Here is a 25,702-nt window from a genome sequence, read left to right as displayed (position 1 = left end):
ATGTTCTGGATCCAGAGCTCATGTGAGAGGTAACGGAGTGAGCGCTTTGAAGCACTCCTCTCTTGTGGGTGCAGTGGAACAGGATGGTGGCAAGAATAGAGATGGGCTGTTGAGGTCACTGGGAGAATGAAGAGTGTGTCTTAGACATACACTGGACTCATTAAATTATTTAAAATATTTTTGAAGAGTTGGGGGTCTATATGTTCCTTTTGTTCCTGAATATTCTTAAATGCATGTTTTAAAGGAAAAATAAACCTGAATCATTTCTGTTCTTGACTTAACTGCAGGAGAATGTCTCAGGGACCTAGGATGTTCTCCCTTCTCCTGGCCCTCTTTCTGAGCCATGGAGGTGCATGCCAGGGAGACCCAAGCTCCAGGCAGGGTAAGTCCTGAGGAGAAAAACACCTTTTGCAGCTTCCACACATTTTAGGGGATGTAGCTGGATATATCAGTTTAGGTTCATGATGCATTCAGGTGAGTGTCTGTGTGTGTCAGAGAGAGAGAGAGAGAGAGAGAGAGAGAGAGAGAGAGAGAGAGAGAGCGCATATGTGTGTCTGTGGGTAAGTGTTGGCCTTTTAGGGTTATTATACAAGGTTTTTTTTAGTGCATATTATAATAGGTTGATTATAACATTGTCACACATGCACACAATGTACTTTGGTGGACTTCACCACCAGCACCCTCTCTTTCCTCCATTCCCCAGGGGTTCACTAGATCCCACACATGAGGGAAGCATGTAGCACCTGTCTTTCTGAGTCTGGCTTGTTTTGATTGACAGGATGATCTCCAGTTCCAACGTTTCTCCTGCAGATGACATAGTTCCATTCTTCTTTATGCTAGAATAATACTCCCCTGTGTGTATAGATCACACTTTTTTTCACCAGGATCTTGTTGATGGGTTTCCAGACTGGCTCCATATCCTGGTAATTATGAATATTGCCACACTGAGCACAGATGGGTGGGTATCTCTGTGCTATGCACCTTAGATGCCTTTGTGTGACACAGAATGGATCAGACAGTAGTTCTCCTTATGTTTGTGGGACGCCTCTTCCCCGATTGCCACAGTGGCTGGACAAACTGACACTCCCAGTGACAGTGTGTAAAGGTTCTCAGTGGGGGCTGGGAACCAAATTTTTCTCACACTGGGCATAGTTATTGTAATGATTACAACTCAGGGAAAGCCTGAGTGGCTTTTGTTGGGCTCCCGTGGTAGCTACATTTGCCTTTATGAAGGTCACACAGTGCAGTTCTCCTCACATATCCAATGACTTTCTTACAGATTTACACCCATTGTTACAGAAAATGGCGGTGAGTGTTCCGTTTTTATTTTAATCAAAATCCCCTCTACTGGCGCTGCCAAATTTCAATGTTATACTTGATTTTATCTCTTTGCCTTTTAGGAAGAAATAATAGAGGGAAGCTATCTGAATGGTAATGTCCCCAGTCTGTCCCATGTGTACCTTCTGAGATCTTCAAACAGAATATGGATGTGGTGTCTGTGGAACCATTCTGTTTAAAGCTGTCTTTTCATTTTGTTCCCTGCTGTAGCGTTTCTGGATCTCATACAGTTCGGAAGGTAATCTGTCTCTGAGGGCTTGGAAGGGATGGGATTTCTTCCTAATAACTCTAACATGGAATTTCTTACTTGAGAAAAGTAGTAGATGCTCATTGCAAAGAGCATCAACCAATGTTTAGTGTTTCAGTGACACACTTGTTCTCCAAACACTATCCCTCCATCACTGTAGCTTAAGACTACGATGCCTGGAGTGCTTCTGAGGAGGCACTTATTCCCAGGGCTTGGTGAAGAGAAGGGCATCTGTGTTTACTCTACCCCTCAGCCTGGGGCCGGTTGCTATCCCTTTGGACAGAATAATGAAACCAAGGCTTGGGGAAGGTGAGTGGGGGCCACACAGCTGGGGAGTGGCAGAACTGGAGTGTGACCACCACTGCTCTGCTCTGTGATGCGCAGGCCTGTGCAAGAGGCTGGAGAGATGGGGTGGTGTGGCAGCATTGTAGAAAGAAAGCTGTCAACATTAAATCTTAATACGCATTCCATAAAGAAGAGGAAATGGGGGCCTCAGGCCCCTGGCAGGGACAGCCAGTGACATTAAGATGAAAGGCCCCTGTAAACATCCCTCTCCCCATGAGAACTGCAATGGTGCTTTTAGATATATTCTTTCAGGCTGCAATTTTATTTATTTACTTATGTGTTCATCCATCCATCTACTTATCTATAACAAAAAAGAGATCAGAAGAAAGCTGTTTGTAGTGGCTGGGGAGACGGCACAGTCAGTAAAGTGCCTGCCTCACACGCATGAGGACCTGAGTGTGACCCCCAGAATCTGCATAAAAGTTTTGGGCATGGTGGCACATGCTTGGAATCCCAGTGCTGGGGCAGTACAGACAGGAAGTTCTTAGGATCTACTGGTCATCTGGTCTAGCTGAATCAGTGAACTCCTGGCCAATGAAAGACCCTGTCTCAATGATACTTGAGGTTGTCTTCAGGCATCTACACACACGCAAACATACATACACATCTGTATATACACATAGACACATATACCTTTATACACATATATACACATACACCTGTATACACACACATACACACCTGTATACACACACATACAATATACCTGTATACACACATACAATACACCTGTATACAAACACACATACACACATACACCTGTATACAAACACACACACCTGTACACACACACATATACACATACACCTGTATACAAACAGACCTGTATACATACACACTTGTATACACACACACATACATATACACACCTGAATATATATACATACACACCTGTACGCACACTCATGGACACACCTCCTGCCACTGTGCCAGGTGAAGGCATCTCTTACTTCTCAACATGGAGTTCCTGGCATCCCTGATCCATTTCCACCTTCTCTCTGAGCCTCAGGGCACACAGCCAGTACAGGAATGTTTGCATTGACTTTCTCCCATCTATCTTTGCTTGAAGCTCCCATGTGTGGACTGCAGACCTGTCCCACAGAGTTCTTGCCTATCTGAACTCACGGAATGTGGCCTTTACCATCGCCAGCCTGCAGGTGTGTATGTGAGACGTGTTCCTAAATTCTACTACTGGTCACACCTTAGTGCAAACCAGTTGTGCACTGAGTGGAAACTGGAGGGGATTTCCTGATAAAAGAACAGCAGAGATGTATTAGATGCTTTTCTATTACTGGACCACAGTATCCAAGACCAGGTACTTCTATTACTGTAAAAAAATCCCAAGACAGGAAAGAGTTGTAGGATGAAGGGATGGATCAGTGGTTAAGAGTGCTTGCTGCTCATTCATGAGGAACTCAGTCAAAGAGTTCGGATCCCAGCACCCATGTTGGTGGCTCACAGATACCTGCAACTCCACATCCAAGGGATCTGATGTCCTCCTCAGGCCTCTGTGGGCACCTCTATACACATGCGCACATATGCTCACACAGATACATATACACACATCCATGAATAAGTCTTTTTAAAAAAAGAGTTTAATCTACTTCATAGTTTTAGAGGCTGACCATCCATCAGTATAGTGCTGGCTCCTTAAAGGCATAGTAGAATGTATAAACTTGGTAGATGCATTACAATGGTGGGCACACCTATGGGAGGGAAAGATGGATCGAATGTGGGGGAGAGGAATCTGGGGCAGGATTCATGGTCAAGCTCACCAGTATCTCACGGGAACAATCTCAGTTCCTTCCAAGGGCAGCATCCCTATGCCCTCACACCAGGGTCCACTTCTTAGAGGTGGCCTCACCTCTTAATGTCACCTTCATAGGCACTAACTTCTGATGCTTGAGCCTTGGGTGAGAAACCACACCCAACATTGGTGACAGCAGTGGACATCTAGTTAGGGCAGCAGTAGGGCACAGAGGAGGTGTGATGACTGGGATGTCTCGGCATGGCTGGTCGCTCAGGGTGATACCTTGAGAACCGCATCTGGACCTGAGGATGTGTTCAGTGCTAACACACCACTATTCTGTTTAGTAAGGAAGTCACGCCATAGCCTGATGAATTAAGGAGCAGCACAGTTTTTTGTTATTTCCAGTTTTAACTTACGTTTTCATAAAACAAATATCAACAGACACTCACACCAGATCTGCACCCAGAGGGGGTTGCCTGCTCACTATTTGCTCCTCCAGATGGAGGGGCTGTTGAGCCCACATGGCATCTGCCTCCATCACTCCTGGCAACGTAATTAGCAGTAACGAGTAACCCCTTCCTCTCTGACAGTAAGGTTTCCCATACTGGTAGGTGTATACTGCTGCACGCGCATCTTCATTCACTTGGCAGGTTGGCACAGTCCTCGAAGACACCAAGAATGAGGTGGAGAACTACACATTACTCCCACTGTTCTGAGGTAGAGACAGACACCCAGTAAATAAAAACTCACCGTAAGTGGAGAAAAATGGTGGACACTACTGAGCACTTCTGAGCTAGGCACCACGGAGACTGCGGTAGACATTTAATTCTCACAGCGCCCTACACGGTGAGCACTATTATGGTCTCTGTTTTCCAGATATGAATTCTGAGGCCCAGATGTAGGGTTGCCAACTTAGCAAATACGAAATATAGGATGCCCAGGGACTAGAGGTGTAGTTCATTTGGCAGAGTGCTTGCCCAGCATGCATAAAGCCCTGGGCTGGATCACCAACACTGCAGCAAATGGTCATGGTTGACACATATCCACAATACTAGCACTAGAGGGATGGAGGTAGAAGAATCACATGTTCAAAACCATCCCTGGCTGCACAGTGAGTTTGAACCCAGCCTGGGCTACATGAGAAAGCACAACACACAAACATACACTATTTAATTAAATTGAAGTACAGGTAAGTGTAAACAGATGGCATACAAGTTATCTGTCTTTTATACCCAGTGTTTGCCTATAAGCATTAGTTCACACTGCCTTTCCAGAGAATATTTGTGTAAGGGGTATTAAGAAGCCGAGGCTGGGCATACAACTGTAACCTCAGCATCTGGGAAGTTAAGACAAGAGGAGTGTGTGGATTTAGGGCCAGCCTGGACTACATAGTGAGACTCCCATTCCCCAAAGTGAACAGCAGCAGCAAGTCCAAAAGCTCCTGAATAAAAACAGAAAAGGAGTCCGCAAATAGCAGAGGGGAGGTTTTCAGGGGAGGCTGGTGGCCTGAGAAGGCGCTACAGACACGTTGATTCGTTCTGCCTGGGGTTTCTCCTTGCTCAGTGTAGGGTTTGAGTGGTAGGAAACAGGGACACTCAGCATCTCCACAGAGGCCCACTGCCTCGGACAAGGACCAGGCAGGTTACAGAATAGGGAAATCAGGCTGTTCCCTGAATGGGGAAATCTGGATTTTGTAAGGAATCCCCCAACTTTAGAGTGTTTGCAACCACTAACACTCCCCCCCCACCCCCAGACAGGCTGCTGCCAGGTGGGGGACTCTGCAGGGAGTCAGGGGACCCACTGAGCTGCTGGCCATGGTGCTGACCCACTGTCTGGTCTTCTGTTCACTGACTGAATCTCCCATGCCCAGGCAGTCATGGAAGCCCACCTGGAGCAGTATTTGTACCAGCCCCAGAAGCTGCTGGAGGACCTGAGGGACACTGATGCCCAGCAGTTCTGTACCGCCATGAAATGCCTTTTGGAAGACAAGTGGGACCACCTGGTGAGGCGCGCTTGGCATCTCCTGAGGAGGAGCTGGGGCAGTTGGTATTTGCTGGGCCCACCCAGGCCTTGGCCACTCTTGACTCCTTTCTCTTGTCACTGCCTCCCCAACTTGGGACTCTAGGGCCTGGCTTTTCTTCTCCAGTTTCTCCGAGTTACATTTTTCTACTCTTATGGGCACTGAGTGTACTGAGGGTCTTCTAATGGTTTGAGTTGGTAAGTGTGTGAGGGTGATTGCTGTGTGCAGTGGGTGCAGAAAGGACTGGCCCTGTCCCTAAGGTCACACTGCTGGATGAAGACAGGCAACAACTAACAATGACCATGAAACAAGATTAATAACAGAAACAGCACAGAGAGCAAGATCCCCAAAGCCCAGAATGCCCCGGGGCTCCAAAGCTGAGGGCTAGTGTCCATTTATCGGAGAGAGCTGGGTATGGATCCCTGCTCCAAAATGGAGTCAAAGCCTTGCCTAGCCTCAGTTTCCCCATGTGGACTCAGGGTGGAAAGATTCTTCTTTTTAAAAAAGATTATTTTTATTTTAATGTGTATGAGAGTTTTGTCTGCGTGTATGTATGTCTGTGCATCATGCGCATGTCTGGTGCCTGTGGAGGTCAGAAGAGAGTGCTGGGTCCCCTGGAGGTTCTGGGAGATGTGAGCTGCCCTGCGTGGGTCCTGGGAATTGAAATGAGGTCCTCTGCAAGAGCAGCACACACTCTTCACTGATGAGCCATCTCTCAGCTCTAAAATGTTAAGATTCTTATTAGGTTTTTAAAAGCGGATTTAAACATTTTAATGATTCTATACTTTCTATTGAATTATTTTGGTAATGTCAGTGATCAAACCTAGGGACTCATGAGTGCTGAGCAAGCTGTTTCCCTAACTCCTAATCTGTTCTTACGTTAAATTACTTATTAAAACATAAAAGCCACTAGTTTGGTATAGATAGATTTCATTTTTAAATGAACTTTAGCTTTTAAAAGTGATTCCATCCAAAAATCTATTAAAAATTATGTTGTTTAATGTTTATTGAGGCTTTTCTATGTATGAGGTGTTTTTTAAAGGGAATGACAAGCAAGGGACCAGTGAGTAAAAATGTAGTGTTTATAGAGAACACACCTCTAGTCAAAATTAATCAACTCTGCTATTAGGTATGGGTATATGCCAATAAAATTTTATTCACACCACACACACACACACACACACACACACACACACACACACACACACGAGGTGGGTCAGTTCTGGCTCATGGGACAGATAGCCATCTGTCATTGTTTTAAGGGTTTAATTTGCATGGATTAATTTAATCTCCTCCATAACGTTAAAGAAGGTGAAGAAGAGTGTTACCATTTAAAGGCAGGCTTGCTAGCGCATGCCTGAAACCCTGGAGCTCGGGAAGCTGAGGCAGGAAGAGATTTTGACATCGTTCTGGGCTGCATAGCAAGTTTCAGTCCAGACTGGACTGCAGAGTTAAGCTCTGTCTGTACTCACACCGGTGCAGGAATGCACACACATGCAGGAATGGACACACATGCAGGAATGCACACACATGCAGGAATGCACACACATGAAAAAGGGCTGAAGGGTTAGCGTAGTGGTCAGAGTGCTGGCCCAGGATGAACAACGCCCTGAATTCCATGCGTAGCCCCTGCAATCAAAATAAAAAATAAGAAATAATCTTGCATTTTAATGTTCAGGTGAGGAAATGGAGTCTTGGAGAGTAACCTCTAGTGACTCATCTTAGAAAGATTGAATCTGAGGTTGGAAAATGGGTTCCTGCCTGGGGAAGCCATGGGCCTATTTCAGAGTGATGTTTTAAAAATCTGTGTAACAAAATACAGAAGATTGAAAGGAAGCCAATTATCTTGGAGAACACTCATGGAAAGGCCCAGTACAAACACAGAGGTAAATTGTGTGTTTCTTTAACACACCAAGGAATAGAACTCAGCAGCAAGTCTAGCGACTTCAGGAACTCTCAACAAGTGTTGTCCCTAAAGATCTCAAGATGTCTGCAGTAGCTGCAATCCATTGTGAAAATGCAAATGATTCCTGCTGTGACAAAGATCCTGCTCCCCCCTGTGGAGCCTGGTACCTCTGGTCACCCCCAGAGGAAGCACCACATGTCAGTTCTATGCTAATGAAAGTGAAGATGTGACATTCTTGCTGTCCACCCAGAGAATGGGAAGAGCAGGTGAAAGCCTTGCCTTTGATCCAAAGGTGATGGAAAGATCTAGACGTTTTCACATAGCACCATGATGTGAATTTCTCCGTGCTGCAGCATGTGAGTCTCTTCCAGCGCTGTCCGGTCAAGAGGCAGCTCTCCTGGTACAATAATGGTTTGAATATGGAATATACCCCATAAGCTCATGGTCCCCAGCTGATGGGACTATTTTGGGAGATGTGGTGGAAACTTCAGGAGATGGAGCCTAATTGCAGGAAGTAGGTCATGGGGGGCGGGTTTAGAAGATTATGAATGGTCCCTCCATTTCCTTGTTCCCTGTCAGCAGTGTGGGGAACAACCCCATCTACAAGACCCCACCCCCATCGTGTTCTGGCCAACTAAACATGTCCTCCTTCAAGCTGTCTTCTTGTGTCCTTTGGCCACAAGGCTGAAGTGACTCTAACTTCTCTCCTTCCTTTAGGACCTGAAGGACACTGTCATCCACTTGGGAGACATTTGGGAAGAGGCCCTTCAGAGCCCTGGTGTGAACCGCAGCCTGTTTGTCGTTACGCTGGAGCGCTGTTTCCAGGTGCTGAACCCCTTGGAGTGTGTGGAGGTCCTGGGCAGGGTGCTCAGAGGGTCCTCGGGCAGCTTTCTGCAGCCGGATATCACAGAGAGGTTACCCCAGGATCTGCACGAGGATGCCTTTAAGAACCTGTAAGTCTTTTGCTCTGAATTCTCAGTTCCGTGTGCTGCTCAGGGGCTGCTGTGGTGATTCAAGGCAGTTAATACCCAGCAAGGGAGAAAGATGGTGGGCACAGGTAGACATGCGTCTTCAGAAGCAGAGCTGAGCGGTGCTTTTATTAACACTATCTTCTCTCTCAATTGTAGTGTCTGGGAACTATTCTCCTAGTTCTTGTCACATCTAGCTACCACCTGCCCTGTGATTTGTTCCATGGTTTTCTTTATAAACCTTCATCCTTTCCGCTAAAAAAAAAAACCCCAAAAAACAAAAAACAAAAACAAAACAAAACAAACAAACAACAAAACAACAAACAAACAAACAAACAAAAAACCCATTTGTTTTAGGGCCTGGGAATGGCTCAGTGGTAGAGCATTGACCGTGTAATCATGAAGATCAGAGTCTGCATAACCAGAGTCCATGTAAATGGCAGGTGGATGTGGCAGCCTGCCTCTAATTCCAGCCTGGGAAGGCAAAGACAGGGGATTCCCCCAGAGCAAGCTAACTAGGGAAACTAGCCATATTGATGAGCTCTGGGCTTGACTGAGAGACTCTGCCTCAACAAATAAGGTGGAAAAGCAAGCAATGAAGATTCCCAACGTCGACATTAGCCTCCATAGTCACAGGCACACATGTGTACCCACACACATGCAACAGACATGTGCACTACATGCAGATAAATGGAAAAGAAAAAAAGTTAAAGTAGATTTAACTTCATTTCCATAAATGGAAAATCATTATTTTTGTTTTAAGTAAAAAAATAGTCTTAAAATACACTAAAAAGCAGTGCCACTAAATCCTAACTCCCTACACTGCTCTCCTGAGTATCTTAGTCAGCTGTAGGCTGGGCACCTTGGACAACAGACATTTATCTCTGGTGGCTGAGATGGTCAAGGTCAAGGCATGGCAGATTTGGCGTCTTTCTACTTTCTGGTTCACAGGAGTATCTGCTTGCCATGTCCTCTGCTGGCAGAAGGGCCGTAGAGCCCTCTGGAGTCTCTTAGACAAGGGCATGAATCCCATTCATGAGGGCTCCACCTCCTGACCCTGAGGTGACCCCAGGGGATTTGCCCAGGTCTTCTCTTCACTTCTCACTCTATCCTGCCCTCCTGTTTCTTTTCTTTGTGGATGAGGAAATTGAAGGGCAGAGAGACTAAAGAACTCGCCCTAGGGCAGTAGCATTCCATAGGGAATGGTAAACAGCATTTTTGCAGTGGGAAAGTTTTCCCTTAAATGATGCTTACCACTTTGTATGCATATGCATGTGTTTATGTATGTATTGCATTTGTGTATGTATGTATGTGTGTGTCTTTCAATTGTCCCTGCTTTTTCAACTATCCTTGCTCTTAAAAAACAAAACAAGGTGCTGGAGAAAGGGCCTGGTGCTTAAGAGCACTTGCTGTTCTTGCAGAAGACCTGGTTTTGGTTCTCAGCGTTTTGCATCTCACAGCCACCTATAACTCCAGTTCCAGGGGATCAGAAGCCCTCTTCTGGCCTCTGCTGCTACTGTACACATGCAGATAAGCAGGCACACATACAAATACACACAAAATAAAATAAAAAATTGAAACAAGAGCAAGCCAGAGGAAGCAAGCCAGTAAGCAGCACCCCTCCATGGCCTCTGCATCAGCTTCTGACTCCCGGTTCCAGCCCTGTGTGAGTTCCTGTCTTGACTTCCTTCAATGATGCACTAATGTGGAAGTGTACTGGAGGGTGCTCAGCTCCTGTCCGTGGTCTCTTCAGACCCTGCTGCTATGGAAGTAGATGAGTCGCTTCTCCAGGGCAGTGACATTCAGGTTCAGTACGTCCGGCTGGTGCCTGTGGAGCGACCACACAGCTGCAGCACAGATGGCTGAGGTGTTGCAGCCCACTCTGCAGCCAAAATGCGACTTGCACCTGGAGCCATCCAGATCCTGTGAGAGCAGGCATTGTGGGAGTGCCACAACACAGCTGCTCACTGAGTCTGCCCTGTGCCCTGCTCTCCTGCTTCAACAGGGCAACTTCTAGTTCTGCAGGGCACCTGAGAGCTCCTCCTCCCAGGGAAGGGTCCTGGCCACCTCCTGCTGGAAGGCACCTCAGGACCGAGTCCCACTGCTGGTCTCCAGAGGAGAAGCGTAGTGCAAAGTGTGTTAAGTACATTCAGAAAAACAAGAACTACAATATTTTGTTTAAATAGATTTTTAAAATTTGCTATGGTGTTTATAACAAAAAAAGAAAATGGAAACACACACACACACACACACACACACACACACACACACACACACAGACACACACCAGAACACAACTGTGGAATAGCAGAAGTCTTGGCGGTGTTCTTCCTTCAGGGTCCTGACATAGGTGTTGGAGACAGCTGATGATGCTGGAACACTGTGGGATCACTGCTGGTGAAGTGCTCCACAGTGTAATTATACATTTCTTTTTATGAGTAAATAATATTACATTATCTAAGTGGTCTACATTTTGGTTGTCCAGTTATCAACGGACATTTAAATTGTTCTCACCTTTTGTTTTGTTTCTTTCTTTGTTGGTGCTTGGAATTGAACCTGAGGCCTCACACATATGATGCACATGCTCTATCAGTGAGCCTAGCACACACACACACACACACACACACACACACACACACACACACAATCTTCCTGTTTAGCCTCCTAAGGAACCACCAACTGTCTCCACAGCAGCTGTCCCACTGTGTATTCCCACCATCACCACAGCTCATCTCTGATTTCTCTAATTGCCTTTAATTCTTGTCAATATCTGGTGTTTTGACAAATAATCTCCTGCTGGTGTGAAGTGGCCTTGTCACTTTCTAAGCCACTGCAGTCTGATTTTGTATGACCTTGGACTCTATGACCTGAAGGAGGTGGTGCTTCTTGCCATTGTACATGACCTCTCCCTGAACGAGGCCTTTCTCCCTGTTTTTCCTGCTTTGAAAATTCTTTAGTTTTACAGAAGGCCTGATGCATACTCCAACATGTATCAGCCTTGAAAACATCATGCATGTGTAAGAAGCAAGACACAGGAATGATGAATGGCGTGACTCCATTTATATGCAGTATCCAGAACAGACAAATCCATAGAGAGGAAGTGGATTAGTGTTTTCTGGATCTGGGGAGCTAGGGGTTGAAGGGTGACAGCTAAGGTGGAGTTTCTTTGTAAGCTGCTGGAAATGTGGATGATGGGTTTTAGTGAATCAGATGTAATCAAGTTGACAACCAAGAATACCCATCACACACCCATTCTCACACAATACATGTGTAAAAATCAGAAGCTGAGGTCTGTTTATGCTGTGTTTGGAGCCTGATTTACCTTACATAATACAATATTTTCTAGTTCCATCTATTTTATTGAAAAATATCATGATTTCATTTTCTTGAGACATGGTCTTATGCAGGCTGGCCTCAAATTTGCTGTATATCCAAGGCTGGCCTTGAACTGATTCTGCTTTTGAGAGTGCTGGTGAATTATATACTTTAAATAAGTGAATTATAGGGCATGTAAGTTTGTTGTGGAATATTTTGCATTTATAAAACTGTGTGAAGATGTGCTGCATATTTTTAATTATGTAAAGATGTGTTGCTGTTTTACCTTGCCTGCCTAAGGCACCTGATTGCTCTAATAAAGAGCTGAATGGCCATTGCGAGGAACAAGGTATAGGTGGAACTTCCAGGAAGGGCGAGTAAGTAGGAGGAGGAATTTAGTTTCAAAGAAGAAAGAAAAGGAGTTGACAGGGAGATGCCAGGGGCCAGCCATATAGACACAGAGGAAGCAAGAAAGTAGGACATACAGAATGAAAGAAAGGTAAAAAGCCCTGAGGCAAAACATAGATGAATAGAAATAGGTTAAATTAAGTTAAAAGAGCTAGTGGGACAAGCCTAAGCTAAGGCCGAGCATTCATAATTAATAATACATCTCTGTGTCTTTATTTGGGAGCTGGTTGGTGGCCCAAAGAAAATTCCAACTACATAAGTTATCTCAAAAAAAAAAAAAAAGCTATTGCACATCAAAGGAATTAGGAGCTAAGAGAACAGAGACAGGGTGCACAGGCTGATCTTTGCAAGGTGTTTAGCTGTGAAAGGGAAGAGAGAAAATGAGGAAAACAGTCAACACAGCAAAGGTGTGGAGGGTTTCAGCGTGGCAGCCCTGGGCACAGTGCTCTCCTGGCTCCTTCAGGGTGGGCACCCTCCTGTGTGTTGTTAATGGGCACCTGTGCCCCTGTGTCTTAGATCTGCAGTGTTCAAAGACCTCTATGACCAAACCTCAGCTCACACCCAGAGAGCTCTCTACTCCTGGATGACCGGGATCCTGAGGACACCCTTCAACATCACTGGTGAGTGAGGGTTAGGTGGAGTGCCTTCTAGGGGAACCCCACCTTCCAGACAGGTGCTTCAACCTCTAAAATCAGGGTGGATTTCATTGCTTTTGTGATTTAAATTTTTTAAATTTATTTTTATTTTATGTACATTGATGTTTTGCCTGCATGTATGTCTGTATGAGGGTGTCAGATCTTGGAATTATAGACAGTTGTGAGCTGCCATGTGGGTGCTGGGAACTGAACCTGGGTCCTCTGGAAGAGCACTCAGTGCTCTTAACCACTGAGCCATCTCTCCAGTCCCTTGTTTTTGTGATTTTTTTTTATCCCATCTCCCCTGCCACAATTCTAGAACCTATGTCACGTAGCTTGTAGAGTAGAACCACATTCCATGGCATCAGCCTGCTGTTCAAACACTGAAGTTTCTGAGATAAGGATGTATCTGTCTTACAAGTAACCTCGTGTCCTTGTTTTGTGGTGACATCTTACATTTGATGACAGCCTTTAGAGTGGGATTACAAGTTTAAAACCTGTGTGTAAAATGTGTTCATTAGCCAGGCATGGTGGTGCATGCCTTTAACCCCAGCCCTTGGGAGGCAGAGGCAGGTGGATCTCTGTGGGTTCAAGGCCAGCCTGGTTTATAAAGTGAGTTCCAGGACAGCCAAGGCTGTTACACAGAGAAACCCTGTCGCAAAACAAAACCAAACCAAAAAAACAGAAAAAGAAAAAGAACAAAGAACAATGATGACAGGCTTTCTCACCGAGACCTGGGGCTTGCTGGCTAGGTGGGCTAGCTGGCCAGCAACCCCAGGGGTCTGTCTGACTCTACTTCTCCACGCTAGAATTCCAAGCCTGTGCTACCACAGCAGGCTTTTTGTCGTTGTTGTTTTAGTTGTTTGTTTTGAGACAGGGTCTTGACTGGCCTGGAACTCACTATGCAGACCAGGCTGGCCCCAAAGTCATGGAGATCTATATTTCTCTACCTCCCCAGTGCTGGGATTAAAGGCATGTGCTACCACGCCTTGCCAGGTTTTATTTTTGGAATGGGTTCTGAGTATTGAACTCAGGTCTTCTTGTTTGCTTCACAAGCACTTTACTAATGTGTAACCAGCGGTGTCTGTGTTGAACACGAGCAGACTTTACACTTGTCGTTGCTCCCCCAACAATATAAAACTATTAGCATAACATGCTCATTGTGTTCAGCATTATAAATCATCTAGAGATGACTTAAAGTGTAGGTGGGCATATGTGTTGATTGTATTTATATAAGGGACTAGAACAGTTAAGGATTTGGGTACCTACAGGGGGTCCTAGGCTTATGGTTCTAGGGGCATTATGCTTGATGTCCCTGCAGAGAGTGAGAGAAGAGAGGGAGAGAGAAAGAAAAGAAATGAGAGAAGAAGAGAAGAAACGGAGGGAAGGGCAGAAAGAGAGAAGAGAGAGGTCCTGAGATACTGGTAGCTGTTACGAAGAAGATAAAGTGAATGAATGCCATTGGGCGGATGACTGACTGATTTAGACTACAACAGACCTGGCACAGACCTTTCTACAATGCTTTAAAAGATAAGGAAATAGGGCTGGGGAGACGGCTCAGGTGGTAAAGCACCCAGGTAAATGCCAGGTGAGCGTGGCAGCCTGTTTGTCATCACAGCCAGTAGGAGGTGGAGACAGGGCATCCTTGGGGAAGCTGGTGAGCTAGACTAGCCAAATTGGTGAGTTCTGGGTTCAAGTGAGAGACCCTGACTAAAAAATCTAAGGTAGAGAGTGATCAAGGAAGACACCTACATTCAGCCTCTGGCCTTCACATGCACATGTGTACACACATGCATCCACACTCATACACACAGGTACACCATACACACATATCCCCGCCAAAAATTAGTAAAATATTTTAACCATTTGAGCATGCAGTCAGACATCGCACCTTGAAGGCAGTCACAGATGATTGATGAATGAGGGGGCCCGAATCCCAGTAAAACTCTGTACGGACATTGGTATTTGAACTAATATAATGTTCATGTGTTACCAAACATTAGTGCTTTTTCATTTTCTTTTCTATCATATAAAGACTGTTCTTGGTTTTCAGACTATATAAAAACAGATGGTGGCCTGAGTTTGTCCTAGGGTTGGTCAATCCCTGAACTAAGAAATCAGGGAAGACCTTTCCAATGGATGCCGTCTGGATTAAGTCCAAGATGAGGAGACTGACTCTGTCATGTGAGGCACAGGGAGGGAAGACACCCAAGGGTGAGGGACAGCAGACACATACAAAGGTTTTGGAGTGAGAATGAACTCAGTGTGTTGGGAAGACAGAGAAGAAGCCAACAGGGCTGGAGCACGGATATGCCATCTAGTCTTTTCCTGGAATTAATCTCTGAGACTTTTGTGGGAGTAACTTTAAACAGCATACAATAAATGTCTTAAATACATGGGTGAATTCCCTCTAGTCATGGCCTCCAGGAACCTGAGCCTCACACTATACAACATTGAGGAGGTCACTCAAGTGTAATGAATGAATGAATGAAGTGTAATGTGAGTGCGTGTGTGTGTGTGTGTGTGTGTGTGTGTGTGCGTGTGTGTGTATGTATGTATGTATGTATGCTGGCTAGAGGTAGTTAGACATCAGATGTCTTCCTCAACCACTTTCTACTTTATTATTTTGAGACAGGGTCTCTCCTTGAACCTGGAGCTCACTGATTGGCTAGACTAGACAGCCATTGAGAACTGGGGATCCACTTAAATCCTCACTGCCACCACTGGAGTGCTGGGGTTACAAATGTGTGCTTCTATGGATGCTAGGGATGCAGACTCAGGTCCTTGTGTTTCTGAGGCAGGCACATTACCAGCTCAGTCTTCTCCCCAGGGCTCAACTCCCAAACCTCTGATTCCCTAGCTTAAGGAGTTAACAGTATTTGGTGAATCAGCCCATGAAAAAGCTGACTTGTCTATCTCGTTTAGACCTTGCCAGTGTCCACATCTCCCCCAAACAGCTCTTGGTGACAGATTTATATGCTCTTACTTCTTTCTTTTCTTTAAATGCCACCAATACAATGCTGTGTAACATCTGTACCAAAAGCCTGGGGGTGGGGCAACCTCAGCCAGTTCCAGCTCATTGAAATCTGACATTGGGTCCTGGTTTGATTGTTCTTAAAGTTCCATTGATATGTCACAGATGGGGCATTTCAAATGCCAGAACACAGTGACACAGAGACTCCTCTGGGAATTGCAAAGAGAAAGAGATTATTTCCAGCTAAGGAGATAAAGGAAGGTTTAAGCTAGTTTTGATAGTACAACCTACTATCCCAGCTACTTGGGAGGCTAAGGCAGAAGGATAGCAAGTTCAAGACCAGCCTGGGCAACTGAGTAAGACCTTGTAACTAAGTGAAAACAATGGAGAGTTTCTTAGTGGTGGAGCCCTTGCCTGGCATGTGTGAAGCCTTGGAGTCAACCTCTACTATCACCTAAATGAAAAACAAAAGCAAAAGCAAAGCCGAAGGGCTGAGGAGATGGCTCAGTTGGTAAAGTGCTCGTCTTGCAAGCGTGAAGACCTGAGTTCGATCCCCAGAGTCCATGTGGTGGTGTGTGCTTATAGTATCCACGCCAGGGAGGGAGAGACAGGTGAACCCATGGGGCTCTCTGGCCAGCCAGTCCAGCTTACTCAGTGAGTTCTGAGTAAGTGAGGCAAGTGAGAGACCTCATTTCAAAAAGCAAGCAAGCAAACAAACAACCCCCCAAACAACAACAACAACAAAAAGAAATTGGTAGTACATGAGAAATGGCACCTAAAGTTGTCCTTTAGCGCGAGCACACACACACACACACACACACACACACACACACACACACACACACACACACACACAGGTACTGGGAACTGAACTTGGGTCTTCTACAAGAGCACTCAGGGCTCTTAATTGTTGAGCTATCTCTACAGCTCTTCCATCTTAATTTTTGAGACAAAATCTCTTCTCGAACCTGGAGCACACTGATTTGGCTAGGCTGGGTGGCCAGCAGTCTCCAGGAGTCCTCCCATCCCTACCTCTCTAGTGTTGGGATTGCAAGTGTAGGCAACTGAGCCAGTGTTCGGTTCGGTTCTATTCTGTTCTGTTTGGTTCGCTTCTGTCTCGTTCTGGTTGTTGTTCTTTTCTTTTTCTTCTTCTTTTTAAATGTGGGTTCTGGGGAATCGAACTCAGGATCTCATGCTTATATGGCAAGCACTTAGCCAGCTGAGACACCTTTTTATTTAGAAGCTGTTATTTGTTTATTTACCTATTATTTATTTCTCTCTCTTTGTAGATGGCTCAGTGTCATGGGTCAGTGCAGAAAAATTATGGATTTTGGGCAGATACATGGTTCACCTATCGTTTGAAGAAATTATGAACATCAGTCCTGTAGAAGTAAGTTGGAGAAGTATATTTTTATGTCCTTATTGCTAATACACCTCGAATGAAACACGCTCCAAACTCCCAATATTTGTTAAGCAGGTGTCCCGGGAACCGTACACCTGCCTCAGCCCAGACTATCTTTACCTTTTAAACAAAACTCTTGGAACAGAGCCCTCGGGGTCAGTGGTGGGGTTGTATTCTAGCACAGAAGAGCTAAGAAGAAAAGGAACTGTGGACAACTGAGGGCTTTGACATAGCCAACATGATATGAAGGGAACATTGGCTGGGAACCAAGGCTCATGTGAGGAGATTTTTGTACTCAAGAAAAGCCAAGGACAATAGCTATTGAGTTTCCAGTCCATGGAAGTCTGAGCTCAAGCCAGAGCAGCATGGATTAATGGCCACTTCTATTAATAGTGACTTCTATTAATAGCTACTTCAACAAGAGCGATGATTGGATCTGAACTCGGGGGTTTACAGTGGAGAAACGTTTGTGGCTCATGTTACTTAACTCACCAGTCAATTTGTCTCTTTCCTTCTGATGTTGACTCAATGACATCAAGATCCCTTGGGCGCTGTGACTTTGAAATGAGGCCTCTGAAGAATGTTCCAACAGAGGTTTCTAGAGAGCAGGGGGCTGGACTCCATTACAACAAAAACAAAAAGCACATGGACCTTGTCTTTCACCTTGCATGAAATGACTGCCTTTTTCCAAAAGCAGTCCGCCCAACAGTGTATGATCGTTAGAAAACCCAAGGCAAGACTCGGTTCCTCTCGCATCATTGTACGCATGGTGTGCATGTATGAGTGTCCGTGTGCACACGCCATGGCGTCTGTCTGAGGGCCAGAGGACAGCGTTTAGGACTTGGTTCTTTTCTCCCACGGTGGATTCAAGGGATTGAACTGAAGCTTGAATGGCCAGCACCTTTGCCTGCTAAGTCATTTCTGCCAGCCCTGGTTCCTCTTACCTAGGAGGCTAGGAGCACCTCAGACATTTTTGCCGTTTTACTTCAGTCTTTGAAGTAACCCTGTCACCCCTCTCCCCCCTTACTCTCTCAAAGCTGAATGATTTTCGGGAAGTTGTTGTAGTTAAATTCTCAGAAATCTGAGCTCCTGGGGTATTTCTAAGATCAGGTACCCATGAGCAACTTCTCATGATCTACAAATAGAAGCGGGGAGGGGTTATATTTGGTCAAAGGGGGTACTCCTCAACGGAGGGATTATTAAGAGCACCTTCTTTTCCATGTGGTGTTTTGTGTGTGTGTGTGTGTGTGTGTGTGTGTGTGTGTGTGTGTGTGTATGTGTGTGTATGTGTGTGTGTGTATTTGTCCTGTGTGCCAGTGTGTGGGTGCACATGTATGCAACTATATTTGCACATGTGTGCAGGAGGGTGTGTAGGCCCAAAGTCAACATCAGGTGCCTCTTCCTTGATTGCTCTTTGTTAATTTTTAAAAAAGTGTTACTTTGTTATTTTTATTTGTCTGAGTGTTTTGCCTGCATTTCTATGTGCCACTTACAGTGCCTGGCACTCATGGAGGCCCGCAGAGAGCATTGTATTCCCTGGAACTGAAGTTCCAGATGGTTGTGAACTGCCATGTGGGTGCTGGAAATTGGACCTGGGTCCTCTAGAAGAACAGCTAGTGCTCTCAACTGCTGAGCCTTCCCTTTGGCCCCTGCTCTCCACTTGGTGTTTTGAGGCAGGTTCTCTAGCAGAGCCCAGAGCTCACCATTCTGGCTAGCATAGCTAACCAGCTTGGCCCTGGGATCTCCTGTCTGTGCCTCTGAAGTGCTGGGATACAGGGGGCTGCCATGTCTGTCTGACTATGTGGGCTCTGGAGATCTGAACCCTTCCCCCGTGTCTGGACCTTATCCACTGAGCTCTTCCCCCAGTCCATTGAGCACGTTGTAAAATACAGAATTAGAGTGTATCAACACACAGAATGCAAAGTCTGAAGCAGGAGGTAAAGCCATAATGAGTCCTATTGTAGCATAAGATGTCAGTGTGATACCCTTGGGCGTGTAGGCAAACGGAGCAGGAATAGAGTCTGAACAATACACTTAGCACTACGTGTAATCTATATGCTACATTTGATATCTTACAAAGAGAACACATGCTCTGTCTATCATCGCAGGCCATCTATTAGCTTGTTCACCCATTTAAAAATAAGTTTTACTCTTCAAAGCAGAAAATTTGTGGGTTGCATTGTCTGTACTCAGCACAATTAAGTCTAGCACCACACATACAACAATCAGCTTTAAAAACCTTCAGCTGAATAGTACTCCATTGTGTATATGTACCGCATTTTCTTAATCCATTCTTCAGTTGACAGGCATCTAGGTTGTTTTCAGGTTCTGACTATTACAAACAATGCTGCTATGAACAATGTTGAGCATGTGTCCTTGTGGTATGATTGAGCATTCCTTGGGTATATGCCCAAGAATGGTATGGCTGGGTTTTGAGGTAGATCAATTCCCAATTTTCTGAGAAGCCACCATCCTGATTTCCACAGTAGTTGTACAAGTTTGCATTCCCACCAACAGTGGAGGAGTGTTCCCTTTGCTCTGCATCCTCTCAAACATAGACTGTCATTAGTGTTTTTGATCATAGCCATTCTGACAGGTGTAAGGTGGTATCTCAGAGTTGTTTTGATTTGCATTTCTTTGATGACTAAGGATGTTGAGCATTTCTTTAAATTGAAACAGTTATTCTTGAAGAGTAACTAAGCTCACACCTCTCAATGGTAGACTGGCATTTAATAGAGGGATGTGGAGAAGAATGGGATGCTGAGATGAAGCTGTGCACACACACACACAGCCAAGAAGAATGGACAGCTGAATTCAAAAACCATCAACAATTTCCAGAATTTAAAATCCTGAATTATGACATGACACTAGTGGAATTCATGTGTTTCTGGTACATGGACTACTCTCACCAAATGTGAGGTCGAACTGTTGACCTTGTGTACATCCTACTTCACAAATGAGTCTGTCAGATAGACTACAGACTGAAGATGATGCTCCAACACTGTGGAGAAACCTCAGGTGACTACTGTCCAGACAGCTGACTGTTTCTGTCAACTCACTTCATTTTTTTTTGAAGCTGCTTGCATGCATTTCCTGTTTTTATTTTTTATTTGGTAATATTATTTCCTTATTGGATCTCTGAGAGAGTTGAAGATTAGTTAGTTATAGTTGAAGATTAGATAGTTATAGTTATAGTTTTATTTGTTAAGAATTTCAGGGGTTGGAGAGATGGCTCAGTGGTTAAGAGCCCTGGCAGTTCTTCCAGAGGTCCTGAGTTCAATTCCCAGCAACCACATGGTTCACAACCATCTGTAATGAGATCTGGCGCCTTTTCCTGGCATGCTGGAAGAACACTGTATACATAATAAATAAATAAATCTTAAAAAAAAAAAAGGGCTGGAGAGATGGCTCAGAGGTTAAGAGCACTGACTGCTCTTCCAGAGGTCCTGAGTTCAATTCCCAGCAACCACATGGTGGCTCACAACTATCTGTAATGAGATCTGGCGCCCTCTTCTGACCTGCAGACATACATGCAGGCAGAACATTGTATGCATAATAAATAAATAAATAAATCTTAAAAAAAGAATTTCAGAAAAGAAACTCACTAAAGAGGTGTAAGTGTATAAATTTGAAAGATGTTATAAGATAGTTCTGTTAGTAATATAAGTTAGGATAGAAAGTAAATCAGGTACATTTTGGACTTACCAAAACAGGATAGATAATGGAATTATTTTCTCTGAATTTGTCAAATACAAATGGACTAGACATTGTTTAGGTATTTATTGCATGTATATGTGGTATATAGTTATTGTACTTTTGTGTATAGTTTTTCTTACATTAGTTATAACTTTTTTCCTTTTTATTAAAATAGAAAAAGGGGAAAAAGAATTTGTACTGTATCAAGCTGATAATAGAAAAAATAAATAAACAAATAAAAATGAAAAAAAAAAAAAAGAAAAAACCTTCAGCCACTGAAATGTTGAAAAGTAACACCTTCCAGCATGGCGGTGATGGTGCACACCTTTAATCCCAGCACTCGGGAGGCAGAGGCAGATGGATCTCTGTGAGTTTGAGGCCAGCCTGGTCTACAGAGTGAGTCCCAGGACAGCCCAGGGCTACACAGAGAAACCCTGTCTCAAACAAACAAACAAACAAACAAAAAACAAAACAACCTCCCCCAAACCCCAGAAACCAAAAAAAAAACCAAAACAAACAAACAAAACCCTCCCAAAAACCAAACCAAACCAAAACAAACAACAACAACAACAATAACCACCTTCCTGCCCAGCCTGGTAGTGTGCAACTGCAATTCCTTCCCCAGTACTGAAAAAATGCCAGTGAGGATATGGACAAGAAGGAAGCTTTAATGCTGGCATGTTGGGGCATGCCTTTAATCCCAGCACTTGGGAGACAGGGGCAGGTGGATCTCTGTGACTTCAAGGACAACCTGGTCTATAGCATGAGACCCCTCTCAAAACAAACAACACCCCCAAACTAGATCTCCCAGCTACACCACTCCTGCCTGTTTACCTGAGAGCCTCCGAGCCAGCAGGTTGGAGAGACACTTGCACATCAGTGTCCACTGCAGCGCTCTACAACAGCTAAGAGATGGGTGGAGCCAACTAGACCCCAACAGTAGAGGAGTGGATAAGGAAAACATGCTCTGTGTGCACAGTAGAACCTTTCTCATCCTATCATCTTGGTTTATTTGAAATTAGTGTGGTTTTTACTTTTTAATGATGTTTTTATTAGTTTCTGTAAGACTTTTATTCATTGTATCTTGAATATACTCACCCCCTATTCCCTCCCACCCACACAGCTTTGAGATTTCCTTTTTTTTTTTTTTTCATTTCTTTCCCCATTGAGTCCAGTTTTACACATTGGAATTTTTCAGCCATAGAGAATGAAGTTACATTGAATGCAACTGGAGATAATCATATCAAGCTAACTAAGTCAGTCTCAGAAAGACAAATATGTTTTCTCTCACTTGTGGTTCCCAGATTTTATACAGATACATAAAACTATGTGTGTGTATAAGACATGGAAGTAGCAGTGAAATGTTTAGGGGAACAAACAGGACTAACAAGATGGGGGGAGGTGAGAAAGATGAGGGTAGGGGCTATGGGGAGAATACAAACGGTAGATACTCATATAAACATCCTGGTGTAACACAGTGCCATATGCAATAAGTATATACACTGAACATTAAAAAATAATAATAAGAGAAAAGCAATAAAGTCATTTGAGAACTGGTAGCGTAACCATATGGCTGAGATGGGCACTGCACGGGCCACCGGGATGGATCTCCACTGGACCACTTGACCCTCCTCACCGATCTCAACTGTCTTCCCACCCTTGTCTACCAGATTGGGCTGTTTATCAGCTATGACAACGCCACCAAGCAGCTGGACACAGTGTATGATGTCACCCCTGAACTGGCTCAGGCATTTCTGGAGAGGATCCGCTGCTCCAGCTTTGACATGAGGAACATCTCCACCATTCACAGGCAAGGGTGGCACTGGGCCATATTTGGTCCAAGGGCTGGGGAGATAGTTCAGTTGGTAAAGTGCTTGGCCAATGAGCGTGAGGATCTGAGTTAGAACCCACGGCACCCAGGTAAAAAGCTAGCTGTGTCAACATGTGCCTGTAATCCTACGACTGAGAGAGGATACGAGGTAGAGACAGGAGGACCCGGGGAGCTCAGCTAGGCTAGGTAAGTGATGAATTCCAGGTTCACTGAGAGACCTTGTCTCCCCTAAGTAAGGTGGAGGATGACTTAGGAAGACACTTGATGTCATCCGTTGGTCTCCACATGGATACACACATGAGGATGTATTCTCTCTCTCTCTCTCTCTCTCTCTCTCTCTCTCTCTCTCTCTCTCTCTCTCACTCACGCACCCGCGCACTCATGCACGCACAAATGCGATCAAAGTACCAGATACCTTGGAGTGACTACAAATCCAGAGTTCCCTGATAATAGCCCCATACTTCTCTGTGCATGTGAGGAGAGGGATTTGCTCTCAAGGGCTCATCATCCTTTGAAAATGTTTGGAAAGGGGAAGGGAAAATCCTGGAGCATCTCCTGGATATCAGGCATTTTCTGTCACCTCTCCTAGTGTTTCTCCCAGCCCTGAGCTGGAGCTAGGCCATCTTCACTAGTCAGGGTGGCACTGTAAGGTGAATGTGGCTGCAGGGTCCTTAGATCACTCCAGTGACCAGAAGACACCCAGTGTGCAATTGTAGAAAGCAGCTTTATTCTTGAGACAGAAAAACCAGCATGCTGGGGTCCAACCAAAATGGTAAAGTGCTTGGCCAATGAGCGTGAGGATCTGAGGAGGGTAAGGCAGTCCCTTTTAAGCCTGCTTAGGGGAATTACAGCTGTGGTTAAGTGTACTTTGAAGTGATGGAGTGTAGACTCTTACTAGTACAGGAATCAATTTATGATTGGCTCGTGACATCTGGTCAGCAACTGTGGTTGAGGTGTCAGGGGTCTATCTGCTGGGTCAGGGGTCTGTCTGACTGAAAATAGCAAGAACAGTTCCTGCTTGTGGCCGGTTAGGACCCTGATTGGCTACCAGACTGGATGTACTTCCTGGTTGAAGCCAAGCATGAGTCAACTCAGGATGGTGGGGTAATATGGGGCAATGGTCTTAGCAAACTGGCCCCTGGGAAAAAAAACAGCTGGCCCTGGTCCCTTCAGTGGTGTTTCCATTAGGTTGGGGCAAGTGTTGGGGGCAGCTGGTGGGTTCCCATGTTGGAGATCCCTTGTATCAGGCCGTCAGCTGGGGAGCCCCTGGATGATATCAGCTCTTGAGTCTAGTCATGGCACTGAGATCCCCATCTTTAGCCATTTCCAGTTAGGGGTGCCTGACCCTGGAGGGAGGAGGGGGTCAAGCAAGGGAGGAGGTGGTGAGGACCATATGTTCTAATTTGATTTTTTTTTTTCTCTTTTTTCGAGACAGGGTTTCTCTGTGTAGTTTTGCGCCTTTCCTGGAACTCACTTTGTAGACCAGGCTGGCCTCGAACTCACAGAGATCCGCCTGCCTCTGCCTCCCGAGTGCTGGGATTAAAGGCGTGCGCCACCACCGCCTGGCCCTAATTTGATTTTTGTGGTTTTAATAAAATACCACGACCAAGAGCAAGTTGGGGGCTTATCACATCTTACAGCTTGTAGCCCATCATTGAAGGAAGCCACGGCAGGAACTAAGGGCAGGAACCTGGAGGCAGGAACTGATGCAGAGACATGGAGGAATGCTGCTTATTGGCTTTGCTTCCCATGGCTTGCTCAACCTGCTTTCTTATACAATCCAGGGCCATCTGCCTAGGGATGGCACCACCCATAGTGGACTGGACCCTCCCACACCAATCATTAATCAAGAAAATGCCCTATAGACATGACCACAGTCCAATCTGATGGAAGCATTTCTCAATTGAGGTTTTCTCTTCTGAGATGATGCCAAGCTTGTGTCAAGTTGACAAAAACCTAACCAGCACACACTCTTCTCTCCATCCTCTCAGGGTCTTGGCTGTCACATCCTGAATTACCTTAAAATCTTTCAGATGAATCCTTCTAGAGTAGGTGTTCATTTGGAACTATGTCACAATCTCCCCTGTCCATAATAAATTTCACCCAACAGCATGAATCCTATTTTACTATTTTACGCACACAAAAATAACCTGGTTAGTAAGGACACTGACCCAGAGCTAGACTTTTTGGGTTTAATCCCAGCTTTGCTACTTTCGAGTTGTGACCTTGGCCACATCCTATCACCCCCTGTGCCTTTCTTTATCCATATGTAAAATGGGAGACAAGAATCACCCTGCCTCATTAGTTCCTCTCAAAGATTCATTGCATGTGCTCAGTAAGTGGTATTTTTTCCTAAAATTATTTCACAACTAAAGTTGTGTTTATTTATGATGTATAGTATATGGTGTTGGTCAATTTTGTCACTGTGACAAAATGTCTGAGAGAACTAACTTAAAGCAGCAAAGGCTCATTTTGGCCTCATGGTTTGGAGAGGTTTCTGTCCATGGTGGCTTGGCCCTGCAGCTTTTGGGCTTGGTGGAGGTGACACATGGACACATCATGATGGAAACAAGCAACAGGGCAAAACTGGTCACCTCATGGCACCCAGGAAGCAGAGAGGGGTGTGTGTTGTGGGGATGAATGTATCAGGGCAAAACATGCCCTTCCTAGCTACCTAGTTCTTCTAGCAAGGCCCTGCCTCTCCATGTCTTCACCACCTCCAATGGCCTGTGAGGCTGTGCATCTGTCAATGGGTTATCATATCGAGGAAATTTGAGCCCTTGTGATTAATCACCTCCCAAAGGTCCCACCTCTGAACACTGCCATGCTGAGGACCAGATCTGCAACCTATGAACCTTTGAGGGACA

General features: G+C 45.1%; 1 protein-coding gene across 1 annotated transcript in view; it reads left to right on the top strand.

Moving 5' to 3' along the window:
• The first annotated feature begins 291 nt into the window (after nucleotides 1–291).
• The window catches only part of Otoa (otoancorin), a 69,293-nt gene continuing 43,882 nt past the window's right edge, over nucleotides 292–25,702 (top strand). Inside the window, exons 1-10 of the mRNA XM_059251288.1 lie at nucleotides 292–382; nucleotides 1,280–1,308; nucleotides 1,401–1,431; nucleotides 1,549–1,576; nucleotides 3,000–3,087; nucleotides 5,551–5,682; nucleotides 8,324–8,559; nucleotides 12,814–12,917; nucleotides 17,196–17,296; nucleotides 22,675–22,814. Coding sequence (XP_059107271.1) covers nucleotides 292–382; nucleotides 1,280–1,308; nucleotides 1,401–1,431; nucleotides 1,549–1,576; nucleotides 3,000–3,087; nucleotides 5,551–5,682; nucleotides 8,324–8,559; nucleotides 12,814–12,917; nucleotides 17,196–17,296; nucleotides 22,675–22,814 — 980 coding nt within the window. The remainder of the gene's footprint in view (nucleotides 383–1,279; nucleotides 1,309–1,400; nucleotides 1,432–1,548; nucleotides 1,577–2,999; nucleotides 3,088–5,550; nucleotides 5,683–8,323; nucleotides 8,560–12,813; nucleotides 12,918–17,195; nucleotides 17,297–22,674; nucleotides 22,815–25,702) is intronic.

The sequence above is a fragment of the Peromyscus eremicus genome, chromosome 1, assembly GCF_949786415.1.
Source record: "Peromyscus eremicus chromosome 1, PerEre_H2_v1, whole genome shotgun sequence".
NCBI classification, from domain to species: domain Eukaryota; kingdom Metazoa; phylum Chordata; class Mammalia; order Rodentia; family Cricetidae; genus Peromyscus; species Peromyscus eremicus.
The sequence above is the reverse complement of the archived record's forward strand: the minus strand, read 5'-3'. Positions and strand labels throughout refer to the sequence as shown.